The sequence below is a fragment of the Myxine glutinosa genome, chromosome 9 (assembly GCF_964187855.1).
Source record: "Myxine glutinosa chromosome 9, kmMyxGlut1.1, whole genome shotgun sequence".
Classification (NCBI taxonomy): Eukaryota; Metazoa; Chordata; class Myxini; order Myxiniformes; family Myxinidae; genus Myxine; species Myxine glutinosa.
In genome coordinates this window covers 4,080,550-4,095,487 of record NC_136269.1, presented here as the reverse complement: position 1 = coordinate 4,095,487, position 14,938 = coordinate 4,080,550, and the positions used below count along the sequence as shown (strand labels likewise).

Here is a 14,938-nt window from a genome sequence, read left to right as displayed (position 1 = left end):
TTTTTCAGTCACAACGTTTTTACTACTAATCGAATAGATTCCCGGGGTGAGAGTATGAAATATCCAAACTTTACATTTTAGTGACACCCTAATATATATGTATACATATGTATATGTTTATGTATATATGTATATGTGTATATGTATATGTACACTACTCACAATAAGTTAGGGATATTGGCAGGTTCTTCGGTGTGGTTGATTTTGTGTATTAATTATGTTGAAAAAAGTTGTTGGTTCTAATTCTATGGTTATTAATGAGTGTGAAAAAACACAGTATTCTTGATTTCCATACCCTAACCCTAACCCCTATAAAAAAAATAAACTCACTCCCACAATATCCCTAACTTATTGTGAGTAGTGTATATGTATATATGTACATACATACACATATCTACATACATACACATATCTACATACATACACATATCTACATACATACACATATCTACATACATACACATATCTACATACATACACATATCTACATACATACACAAATCTACATACATACACATATCTACATACATACACATATCTACATACATACACATATCGACATACATACACATATCTACATACATACACATATCTACATACATACACATATCTACATACATACACATATCTACATACATACACATATCTACATACATACACATATCTACATACATACACAAATCTACATACATACACATATCTACATACATACACATATTTACATACATACACATATCTACATACATACACATATTTACATACATACACATATCTACATACATACACATATCTACATACATACACATATCTACATACATACGCATATCTACATACATACACATATCTACATACATACACATATCTACATACATACACATATTTACATACATACACATATCTACATACATACACATATCTACATACATACAAATATCTACATACATACACATATCTACATACATACACATATCTACATACATACACATATCCACATACATACACATATCTACATACATACACATATCTACATACATACACATATCTACATACATACAAATATCTACATACATACACATATCTACATACATACACATATTTACATACATACACATATTTACATACATACACATATCTACATACATACACATATTTACATACATACACATATCTACATACATACACATATCTACATACATACACATATCTACATACATACACATATTTACATACATACACATATTTACATACATACACATATCTACATACATACACATATTTACATACATACACATATTTACATACATACACATATCTACATACATACATACATATATATACTTATACACGCCCGTAAGCTAAGCAGCCGATGCCTCTGTGGGTAAATAAGTCATGAGGGTTGGGTGTAAAACCTCTTCGGTGTCGATTTGCATCATTACTCAACTGTGGTGTGAATGGTGACGTGGAAAGTCATTCCTCATCTCAAATGTCTTTTGATTCAAACTTCTTGTTCTTCTAACAAGTGTTGATAAAACGATAACATGATGTAAACCCCAGGTTTGTAATGTATAATCCATCCACAACGCTATAATGTATTTAAATTTGCTGAACCAAATATGACTAATTGCTTCGGAACGTACACTTCTGTATGGTTTTTATTTTTATTAAAAAAAAATGCCCCTGGGGCACAAAGAGAATAAACCAAACAATCATAGGTACACAGCTGCTGGTAATTAAAGGTTAATTTTCTTACACCTTTACCCCACGGACTCCGCTTGAAAACACCGGCATGGTGAATAAAACATTTGGGCTGATTTCGTCTCAACTATTCTGTACTTGTCCTGTGGAATTACAATAACATTTACAACATAATTTTGTGAGAAATATGTGCCATATTAGCTTTTAAAAATACATATATAAATCCTCTTCATTTAATGACAAGCAAAACGGTTTCTTTTAAATGTTTACATCGAGTAGGTAGAGGAGGGAGTTATTATGTTAAATAGTAAAAGTAAATTGTATGTTTGTTTTTTCCGTTTTTGTTTTTAGGGGTTTATAGCTGATCCTATAGAAATGCCCCTGGGGCATTTTTTTTATTTTTTATTTTATAGCTGATCCTATAGAATATTAACCAAATGTTAATCGTTCGCCATATTGACGCTAATCGATCCCTCGATACCCTGCAAGGTACATATGAGGTGTCTTTTTCCAATTTGCGATTTATAAAGTTGGTAATTTTGTCATTAAAAGTCAAAATGTTATTCTGCTTCACGCTTTGCCATGACGTCACCGTCAGGAGTTGACCGCCATATTCGTCTGTCTTAGGGTTACGTCACAGTATGATTTAACTCAAAAGGCGAATAATTTTCAATTTTCCACAAATATGCCGAGTTGATGTGTCCTTGGTGGTCGTGGTAATACAAACAGAATGGTTTCATGCTGCACCAATGGGCAAAAGTTTGCAGAAACCTAAGACCCTAATGCCTAGGTCACACATAGGCGGATTTGTCGGCGACTCCTGGCGACTGAAAAAATCGCCACCATCCGCCGACAATCGTAATGAAACCGTAATGGACGGTCGCCTGTAGTCGTGGTTATCCTCCCCAGGTCGCCTGCAGTCGGCAAGAGTCGCAAAGGGGCCAAAAAGTTATTAAAATGTTTAAAAACGGCGCGCTCAGTCGCAATGGAAAAAAATCCGCCATGCTGTCGTGATGGAACCGCCATGCTGTCGTCGGTATCCGTAATAAGAGCGTAAAGCGGCCGCAACGCAGTCGCTCATAGTCTTCTGCAATCGCCCCCACCAGCTAGCACGGCAGGGATGCGAATGCCATACGGCCTTCCTGCGGCATCTTCCCGACTACGGGCCGACACTGTTGCGGCTGCATATCGACTACAGAAGAACTGTCACGTCTCCCCTGCGGCTATGGGAGACTGACGACGACAGCAGTACAACTAGTGGCGGCCGAGTTACGAGTCAATGTGGCCGCCTGCAGTCGCCATACTGCCGCCTGACCATATTTTATGGTCACATTACCACCCGACATCGCCAGTAGTCGCCAGTAGTCGCCGAAAAATCTTGATCGCCGGCAGTCGCCGGTAGTCGCCAAAATATCCGCCTATGTGTGACCTAGGCATTAGTTTGCAGAAATTGACGATCTTTGTCAAAAATACAAGTCTGGTTTGGGCCTACAAAATGTTCACTTTGTACTCGGAACATTTTACAGAGCACTGTTACGAAACAACAGACATGGCTACATCTTGTGGTTATCCACCACAATTGAGGGAGGAGGCCATCCCTATGATCCTGCAGAAGAAACAGCCGTCGCTCAAAACTGTGAGACCATCTCTACCCAACTACCAGCACATGATTTGAACGGTTATTCAAACACCTGCGTTGGTTGGCCTGCCAGCGACCAATCTCACCTCATGACCATCCACACCCCTCCCCCTCCACTGGGGTGGGGCATCGACAGGGCACGGACCCAGCACAGACAAGGCACGGACACGATTGTGGGACATGACACAGCACAACCACAGAGACGAATGCTGTTCCGGGAACATATGAAACGGGATGATCCTCTAACAAACTGGACGATCCAGACCAATAAACACATCGATCCCTTGATACCCGAAAAAATAGATATGAAGTGTCTTTTCCAACTTGTGATTTATAGTCAGTAATTTTGTAATAAAAACAATGGAAATCCTCTTCTTCACGCTTTGCCATAACATCAGTTCAGAAGTCGACTGCCATATTCGTACTGTCTCCGGGTTCCACTGTGATTGGATTTAACTCAAACAGACAATAATTTTCAATTTTCCACAAAGATGCCTCATCGATGTGACCTTGGTGTTTTGGTAAGGCAAACCGAGATGGTTTCATGTTACACTAATGGCCGAACATTGTGGGACAAAGCATCCGTCGCCCATTTTGTCAGTGGTGACCGAATGTGCCTGGGTAGTGTCCAAGTGCCATGTCCGTGCCGTGTTGTGCCCATGCTCTGTATCCATGTCGTGGTGTGTCCACGCTCTGTGTACATGCTGTGTTGTGTCCACGCTCTGTATCCGTGCTTTGTTGTGTCCACGCTCTGTATCCATGCTGTGTTGTGTCCACGCTCTGTATCCGTGCTGTGTTGTGTCCATGCTCTGTGTCCGTGCCCTGTTGTGTCCACGCTCTGTATCCGTGCTGTGTTGTGTCCACGCTCTGTATCCATGCTGTGTTGTGTCCATGCTCTGTGTCCATGCCGTGTTGTCTCCACGCTCTGTATCCGTGCCGTGTTGTGTCCATGCTCTGTGCCCGTGCCATGTTGTGTTCACGCTCTATGTCCGTGCTGTGTTGTGTCCACGCTCTGTGTCCGTGCTGTGTTGTGTCAATGCTCTGTATCCATGCCGTGTTGTGTCCACGCTCTGTGTCCATGCTGTGTTGTGTCCACGCTCTGTGTCCGTGCTGTGTTGTGTCCACTCTCTGTGTCCGTGCTGTGTTTTGACCAAGCTCTGTGTCCGTGCTGTGTTTCTTCTGGAGTAATAGAACTGATTTATCAATTAATCCAAAATTCCTGATAAATTGTCATTTGAACAGAAACACACAAAACCTACCACAATCTCTAGTGAACACGCGCCCGACCAGTGTTTGTATCTTCACTAATACCTCCATTGTCACCATGTTCGTCTGAATCGCTCGAATTAGCTTAAAACGATATGGCTCCATAATTCCCCCGAAAGCTTTTCCGTCACTAATTTTGTCTCTGATCGTTTCTTCAAAATCCCACTGATCAGTTTGAACAAACTGAGAACCTTCAGGGATGCTGATGATGGTGGAATCAGGATCGGAATCCGAGCTCGAAATCCACTGCTGTTTCTCCATGTAAACCACCATTTGGATCAAGCTGAGATATGAATGTGACGTCACTGGATCAAGCTGAGATATGAATGTGACGTAACTGGATCAAGCTGAGACATGAATGTGACGTCACTGGCGATAAGAATGTGACGTCACTGGCGAAATCGAAAAATGACACTTTCGGGCTTTTTTCGGCACTTTGTGATTGGCAAAATAAAAATTCCAAGTTTTTTTCCCCTTCAAATTAGACTATGATTAATGATTTTCAATGGTTTTGAGAAAACAAAATTACATTTGGGTTCCGCTTTAAGGCTCTTTTAGGAGCTTTGGGACCACGTGTAGTACCAGGACGTCAGGATACAATATACAGGAATTACATACAAGGGCATTGGAATAAAAATGGACAAAACAATGTAGTACAGGGAGCTTGAGCCTGTGATAGCACCAATCCGACCATTGTGTGCTCAGGTGGGAATGCCGAGCAGGCAAGACCCTTGTTGAAGTGCAGCTTTTATAAGCAATCAATTGATTAGCTTCAAATGTGGTCGGTTTTTGTTTCACTTTTAGATTAAGCAAGTCTGGAGTGGGACAATTAGCGAAGGAGCGGGATCAAAATTAAATGGCGCATTGTACAAAATTTAAAAATAAATCCTTCATTTCCGCTTGAGCAACTCTATCAGTTTTCCAAACATTCCAACGGGTGCATTAAATTCACTTTTGCAATGGTCCGGATTGAGCTTTCAATTGGGGGAAAGTAAGGGATAGAAACACCCCCATTCAACCCCGTCCTCTCGACTCGACCTCCCTCCTGCCCCCCATACCCTCAAATGCACGAACCTGCACCTTTCGTACCAACGACGCCGTCGGACGTCGCGAGTCCGAGCATTGGGACCCAGAAGGTTTTCGGGAGAAACCTTGTAATAGGAGATGCTGTAGTTAACAAGCAATGAAGCGAACAGCATAATAATTGGGGGTATAACGCGCGCGAGCTCCACTCGAGTCGAAGCCCCCTGCGCCACGTGCGCAATCCTTGCGACGCGTTTATTGAAACGTCAATTCGACTGTGCTGCTCGTGCTTTATCTCAAACCGTGCTTTATCCCAAACTGTGCTTTATCCCAAACTGTGCTTTATCCCAAACTGTGCTTTATCCCAAACTGTGCTATATCCCAAACTGTGCTGTATCCCAAACTGTGCTTTATCCCAAACTGTGCTTTATCCCAAACTGTGCTTTATCCCAAACTGTGTTTTATCTCAAATTTTGTTTTATCCCAAACTGTGCTTTATCCCAAACTGTGCTTTTCCCCAAACTGTGCTTTATCCCAAACTGTGTTTTATCCCAAACTGTGTTTCATCCCAAACTGTGTTTTATCCCAAACTGTGTTTTATCCCAAATTGTGCTTTATCCCAAACGGTGCTATATCAAAACATGTGCTATATCCCAAACTGTGCTTTATCCCAAACTGTGCTTTATCCCAAACTGTGCTTTATCCCAAACTGTGCTGCATCCCAAACTGTGCTATATCCCAAACTGTGCTTTATCCCAAACGGTGCTATATCAAAACATGTGCTATATCCCAAACTGTGCTTTATCCCAAACTGTGCTTTATCCCAAACTGTGCTTTATCCCAAACTGTGCTTTATCCAAAACTGTGCTTTTATCCCAAACTGTGCTTTTATCCCAAACTTTGCTTTATCCCAAACTGTGTTTTATCCCAAACTGTGCTTTATCCCAAACTGTGCTTTATCCCAAACTGTGTTTTATCCCAAACTGTGTTTCATCCCAAACTGTGTTTTATCCCAAACTGTGTTTTATCCCAAACGGTGCTATATCAAAACATGTGCTATATCCCAAACTGTGCTTTATCCCAAACTGTGCTATATCCCAAACTGTGCTGTATCCCAAACTGTGCTTTATCCCAAACTGTGCTTTATCCCAAACTGTGCTTTATCCCAAACTGTGTTTTATCTCAAATTTTGTTTTATCCCAAACTGTGCTTTATCCCAAACTGTGCTTTTCCCCAAACTGTGCTTTATCCCAAACTGTGTTTTATCCCAAACTGTGTTTCATCCCAAACTGTGTTTTATCCCAAACTGTGTTTTATCCCAAATTGTGCTTTATCCCAAACGGTGCTATATCAAAACATGTGCTATATCCCAAACTGTGCTTTATCCCAAACTGTGCTTTATCCCAAACTGTGCTTTATCCCAAACTGTGCTGCATCCCAAACTGTGCTATATCCCAAACTGTGCTTTATCCCAAACGGTGCTATATCAAAACATGTGCTATATCCCAAACTGTGCTTTATCCCAAACTGTGCTTTATCCCAAACTGTGCTTTATCCCAAACTGTGCTTTATCCAAAACTGTGCTTTTATCCCAAACTGTGCTTTTATCCCAAACTTTGCTTTATCCCAAACTGTGTTTTATCCCAAACTGTGCTTTATCCCAAACTGTGCTTTATCCCAAACTGTGTTTTATCCCAAACTGTGTTTCATCCCAAACTGTGTTTTATCCCAAACTGTGTTTTATCCCAAACGGTGCTATATCAAAACATGTGCTATATCCCAAACTGTGCTTTATCCCAAACTGTGCTTTATCCCAAACTGTGCTTTATCCCAAACCGTGCTTTATCCCAAACTGTGCTGTATCCCAAACTGTGCTTTATCCCAAACTGTGCTTTATCCCAAACTGTGTTTTATCTCAAATTTTGTTTTATCCCAAACTGTGTTTTATCCCAAACTGTGTTTTATCCCAAATTGTGCTTTATCCCAAACGGTGCTATATCAAAACATGTGCTATATCCCAAACTGTGCTTTATCCCAAACTGTGCTTTATCCCAAACTGTGCTTTATCCCAAACTGTGCTTTTATCCCAAACTGTGCTTTTATCCCAAACTTTGCTTTATCCCAAACTGCACTTTATCCCAAACTGTGTTTTATCCCAAACTGTGCTTTATCCCAAACTGTGCTTTATCCAAAATTGTGCTTTATCCAAAATTGTGTTTTGTCCCAAACTGTGTTTTGTCCCAAACTGTGCTTTTCCCCAAACTGTGCTTTTCCCCAAACTGTGCTTTATCCAAAATTGTGTTTTGTCCCAAACTGTGCTTTTCCCCAAACTGTGTTTTGTCCCAAACTGTGCTTTATCCCAAACTGCGCTTTTATCCCAAACTGTGCTTTTATCCCAAACTTTGCTTTATCCCAAACTGCACTTTATCCCAAACTGTGTTTTATCCCAAACTGTGCTTTATCCCAAACTGTGCTTTATCCAAAATTGTGTTTTGTCCCAAACTGTGTTTTTTCCCAAACTGTGCTTTTCCCCAAACTGTGCTTTTCCCCAAACTGTGCTTTATCCAAAATTGTGTTTTGTCCCAAACTGTGTTTTGTCCCAAACTGTGCTTTTCCCCAAACTGTGTTTTGTCCCAAACTGTGCTTTATCCCAAACTGCGCTTTATCCCAAACTGTGCTTTATCCAAAATAGTTGCTGTTCCTTGACATCGCTAACAAACAAACAAAGGCAAGGGATCATTGCCTGCTTTAACGGACAAGGGATCATTGCCTGCTTTAACGGACAAGGGATCATTGCCTGCTTTAACGGACAAGGGATCATTGCCTGCTCTGTAACGAGAGCGCATGACAGTGGGACACCTTCGGACAACTCACGTGCACATTATATTCGCTCTCGTTGTAGAGGAAAATTACCGAGTTGTCTCGTTGAGGATCATTCACTATTTAAAAGGGATGTTAGCGGGTTTCCTTCAAAATACACACGCCGTGTACATATTACGTACTGAAGGCGAAAATGATGGATAGAGAAGTAGGTTGAGGAAGGAAAGGAAGATGCGGGAATTCGTGGGATTAACGAGAGGGGATGGAAATGTATGGAAATGTAAGGAAATTGGGAGGGGAAGGGGAGAGTTGGAGGAAAGACGAAACATGTGAACATTATTGGCACGTGGCCTCTGAGGTGAGCATTTTGGGCAGGTTGCCTGCTTGCAGCATCGAGTCGCTGTGGACCGATTGGCGATGGTAGGAATGTGCGCGTCCTGGAATGATCTCGAGCGAGGAGCACGAAGCACACCGCAGGTGCCTTAAGCGGTAAACGAGCAGGTAACGGTGATTTGTCACTGTTCATCCTGGTGTCAAGGTGGACAAAAGCACTATTCTGCAGGGACAACACGCTGCAGGGACAAATGCTGCACCGACAAACACGCTGCAGGGACAAACACGCAGCAGGGACAAATGCTGCAGGGACAAACACGCTGTAGCGACAAACACGCTGCAGGGACAAACACGCTGCAGGGACAAACACGCTGCAGAGACAAACACGCAGCAGGGACAAATGCTGCAGGGACAAACACGCTGTAGCGACAAACACGCTGCAGGGACAAACACGCTGCAGGGACAAACACGCTGCAGGGACAAAAACGCTGCAGGAACAAACACGCTGCAGGAACAAACACGCTGCAGGAACAAACACGCTGCAGGGACAAACACGCTGCAGAGACAAACACGCTGCACCGACAAACACGCTGCAGGAACAAACACGCTGCACCGACAAACACGCTGCAGGGACAAACACGCTGCAGGGACAAACACGCTGCAGGGACAAACACTACACCGACATATACGCTGCAGGGACAAACACGCTGCAGACACAAACACGCTGCAGACACAAACACGCGGCAGACACAAACACGCGGCAGACACAAACACGCGGCAGGGACAAACACTCTGCAGACACAAACACGCTGCAGACACAAACACGCTGCAGACACAAACACGCTGCAGACACAAACACGCGGCAGACACAAACACGCGGCAGACACAAACACGCTGCAGACACAAACACGCGGCAGACACAAACACGCTGCAGACACAAACACGCTGCAGACACAAACACGCTGCAGACACAAACACGGGGCAGACACAAACACGCGGCAGACACATTCACGCTGCAGACACAAACACGCGGCAGACACAAACACGCTGCAGACACAAACACGCTGCAGACACAAACACGCGGCAGACACAAACACGCTGCAGACACAAACACGCGGCAGACACAAACACGCGGCAGGGACAAACACTCTGCAGACACAAACACGCTGCAGACACAAACACGCTGCAGACACAAACACGCTGCAGACACAAACACGCGGCAGACACAAACACGGGGCAGACACAAACACGCTGCAGACACAAACACGCGGCAGACACAAACACGCTGCAGACACAAACACGCTGCAGACACAAACACGCTGCAGACACAAACACGGGGCAGACACAAACATGCGGCAGACACATTCACGCTGCAGACACAAACACGCGGCAGACACAAACACGCTGCAGACACAAACACGCTGCAGACACAAACACGCTGCAGGGACAAACACGCTGCAGACACAAACACGCTGCAGACACAAACACGCTGCAGACACAAACACGCGGCAGACACAAACACGCGGCAGACACAAACACGCTGCAGGGACAAAAACGCTGCAGGGACAAACACTACACCGACATATACGCTGCAGGGACAAACACGCTGCAGACACAAACACGCTGCAGACACAAACACGCGGCAGGGACAAACACGCTGCAGGGACAAACACTACACCGACATATACGCTGCAGGGACAAACACGCTGTAGACACAAACACGCTGCAGACACAAACACGCGGCAGACACAAACACGCGGCAGACACAAACACGCTGCAGACACAAACACGCTGCAGACACAAACACGCGGCAGACACAAACACGCGGCAGACACAAACACGCTGCAGACACAAACACGCTGCAGGGACAAACACGCTGCAGGGACAAATACTACACCGACATATACGCTGCAGGGACAAACACGCTGCAGTGACAAACACGCTGCAGACACAAACACGCTGCAGACACAAACACGCGGCAGACACAAACACGCGGCAGACACAAACACGCTGCAGACACAAACACGCTGCAGACACAAACACGCGGCAGACACAAACACGCTGCAGACACAAACACGCGGCAGACACAAACACGCGGCAGACACAAACACGCTGCAGACACAAACACGCTGCAGAGACAAACACGCTGCAGACACAAACACGCGGCAGACACAAACACGCGGCAGACACAAACACGCCGCAGTGTGTGTTAAAAACAGCCAAAGGAGCCGGTTATCGAAAGCAAATGGAGTGAAAGTTTCTCTAAGCATCAATGAACTCAACTTGAGGCCTGATTCGTGCTCCGCTGAACTCCGTGCGCACGTGCGTGACATTCCGATGTTATTGTATTATTGTTCTCAAGCACAACGTTTGTGGCTGAATGTAGAAACGATTACAAATCCCCGAAAGTCCGTGCGAATTGCGCAATGTAATCCCCGCAGCGACGATATTAGTCGTGACGGGCGAATGAACAACAAATGTCATAAACATGAAACATTATAATCCAACACACTCATGTACATGTTTTAAACCCGCGATCTTATTTTGTGTACAAGACAATGAATATGTGACGCGTACAGTGTGTAAGCAACACATACGCGCATTCTTCGGCACGTCACACTCACCTGGGAGAACTTGAGCTCGGCCTCGGTGGTCACCTTGCCGAACCCGTTGACTGATTGCGCGGGTCCAGCGAACGCGGCCCGTCCCATGGCGCTCCATTCCTCCACCTTGGCCGTGTACGCAGCTCCGTCTGCCATGGACATTAGGCCTGTGGGACCGCACGCATGCCCTCAATCCGTGCTTTTATAACTTACCGGCATGTTATCTACATTGTATCTGCGCAACATCCGTGTTACCTCTATTATATACACTTTATATGTGTGTTCCCCTCATTATACATACACGTTATTTAAAAAGCTGTTCATAACCACTGACTGCTGATGAACTAACTAACTGACTGCTGATTGACTAACTAACTGACTGCTGATTGACTAACTAACTGACTGCTGATTGACTAACTAACTGACTGCTGATTTATAACTAACTGACTGCTGATTGACTAACTAACTGACTGACTGACTGACTGACTGCTGATTGACTAACTGACTGCTGATTGACTAACTAACTGAATGCTGATTGACTAACAAACTGACTGCTGATTGACTAACTAACTGACTGCTGATTAACTAACTAACTGACTGCTGATTGACTAACTAACTGACTGCTGATTGACTAACTAACTGACTGCTAATTGACTAACTAACTGACTGCTGATTGACTAACTAACTGACTGCTGATTGACTAACTAACTGACTGCTGATTGACGAACTAACTGACTGCTGATTGACTAACTAACTGACTGCTGATTGACTAACTAACTGACTGCTGATTGACTAACTAACTGACTGCTGATTAACTAACTAACTGACTGCTGATTGACTAACTAACTGATTGCTGATTGACTAACTAACTGACTGCTGATTGACTAACCAACTGACTGCTGATTGACTAACTAACTGACTGCTGATTGACTAACTAACTGACTGCTGATTGACTAACTAACTGACTGCTGATTGACTAACTAACTGACTGCTGATTGACTAACTAACTGACTGCTGATTGACTAACTAACTGACTGCTGATTGACTAACTAACTGACTGCTGGATAACAAACTAACTGACTGCTGATTCACTAACTAACTGACTGCTGATTCACTAACTAACTGACTGCTGGATAACAAACTAACTGACTGCTGATTCACTAACTAACTGACTGCTGATTGACTAACTAACTGACTGCTGATTGACTAACTAACTGACTGCTGATTTGCTAACTAACTGACTGCTGATTGACTAACTAACTGACTGCTGATTGACTAACTAACTGACTGCTGATTGACTAACTAACTGACTGCTGGATAACAAACTAACTGACTGCTGATTGACTAACTAACTGACTGCTGATTCACTAACTAACTGATATTAATGTTCGGTACTTTCCGGGTGTCGTAGGAAGCTGAAATCTGCCATGCCGACGGACATCAAAGCCCGTCCACTGGGAAAAGTTGGAAAGCATTCGTAAATTAAAATTTATGTTAAAAACTGTAAACGCATATGTAAAGAAAAAAAAATCTAGCGTTTACGAATTGCAATTAATTTAACTGTAAACGGTGAAAACTGCGTAAATGAAAAAAAAATCGTTCGTTAATTAAAAGTTACGTTCAAAAAACCGTAAATGCGTCCGTAAACAACAAAACAAAAACCCTCAATCGATATCTTGCATTTGAAAATTATAATTTTTATTACTGTAAACTGTGAATTAAAAATCTCAATGAAAACTTAGGTAAAACTGAAAACGCATCCATAAAATAAATAAATAAATAAATAAATAACACCTAAATCGATATCGAGCAGCAGGTCAGTGATGTTATAATCATAAAGCTTCTATTTATTATGTACCCACATATGGAGCACGGTTTGTTATTGCTTCCAATGTGTAAGCATACTCCACTCGTACGTCATATAAGTGCGTAGATTATATCCGCTTTATATCCATGTTACCTCCATTATACACACATTATATCTGTGTTACCTCTGTTGTAGATCAGAGTTACCTGCTGTTTCAATGTTACCTCCATCATGTCTGCTTTATATCCGTGCTACCTCTATTATATACATGGTATATCCATTCATATACATGGTATATCCATTTACCTAAAAGATGCTTCCAGAAGCATGGGGAAGGGGGAATCGGGAAAATTTCCTGGAAAATGTGAAATGAAAAATACGTTAACAGCAGAACTAAACGAGTTTATCTTGAACGTGATTCGAAAGCGAGTACAGTCAATAGACAGCGCTCTAATTTGACGTCCTATTGGATCCTCAACATACAAGTCGGATTAATACAAGGAGGAGTACAAACGAGGTGCAAAGCGGTCAGACTATCTCACGTTGGAACCCACGAAGGGAGTTTGGAAATCATGTGCACTTGGGACATCGACCCAAACACTTCAACCTTCAAACGGTTACTGTGGGATGTTTAAAGTACAGTTGCAGGTAAGACAGATGGATTAACACTCCTTTAATGGTCAGCTTGTGCTGCACCCCAGATGCCAGTTTTATTCGGGTCTGATTCTATCGAGGATCAAATCCAGGAGATGGAAACTGAGAATAGGGCACGGATGCACAGATATACATAGCTCGGACAGCGCGTTATAGTGACAAAATGTGACAAAATGGCAAAATGTGGCAAAATGACAAAATGTGACAAAATGACAATGTGACAAAATGAAAAAAGTGACAAAATGTGACAACATGTGACAAAATGACAAAGTGTGACAAAATGACAAAGTGTGACAAAATGTGACAAAATGGCAAATGTGACAAAATGGCAAAATGTGACAAAATGAAAAAATGTGACAAAATGTGACAACATGTGACAAAATGACAAAGTGTGACAAAATGTGACAAAATGACAAATGTGACAAAATGACAAAATGTGACAAAATGGCAAATGTGACAAAATGAAAAAATGTGACAAAATGTGACAAAATGACAAAGTGTGACAAAATGTGACAAAATGGCAAAATGTGACAAAATGAAAAAATGTGACAAAATGTGACGTGACAAAATGTGACAAAGTGTGACAAAATGTGACAAAGTGTGACAAAATGTGACAAAATGACAAATGTGACAAAATGGCAAAATGTGACAAAATGTGACGTGACAAAATGTGACAAAGTGTGACAAAATGTGACATGTGACAAAATGGCAAAGTGTGACAAAATGTGACAAAATGACAAATGTGACAAAATGACAAAATGTGACAAAATGGCAAATGTGACAAAATGGCAAAATGTGACAAAATGGCAAAATGTGACAAAATGGCAAAATGTGACAAAATGTGACGTGACAAAATGTGACAAAATGTGACAAAATGTGACATGTGACAAAATGACAAAGTGTGACAAAATGTGACAAAATGACAAATGTGACAAAATGACAAAATGTGACAAAATGGCAAATGTGACAAAATGAAAAAATGTGACAAAATGTGACAAAATGACAAAGTGTGACAAAATGTGACGTGACAAAATGTGACAAAGTGTGACAAAATGTGACAAAATGACAAATGTGACAAAATGGCAAAATGTGACAAAA

General features: G+C 42.4%; 1 protein-coding gene across 1 annotated transcript in view; it reads right to left on the bottom strand.

Moving 5' to 3' along the window:
• LOC137435669 (paired box protein Pax-1) overlaps positions 1–14,938 on the bottom strand; it is a 200,799-nt gene that overhangs the window by 25,949 nt on the left and 159,912 nt on the right. Inside the window, exon 3 of the mRNA XM_068129615.2 lies at positions 11,401–11,546. Within this exon, the coding sequence (XP_067985716.1) occupies positions 11,401–11,546 (146 nt within the window). The remainder of the gene's footprint in view (positions 1–11,400; positions 11,547–14,938) is intronic.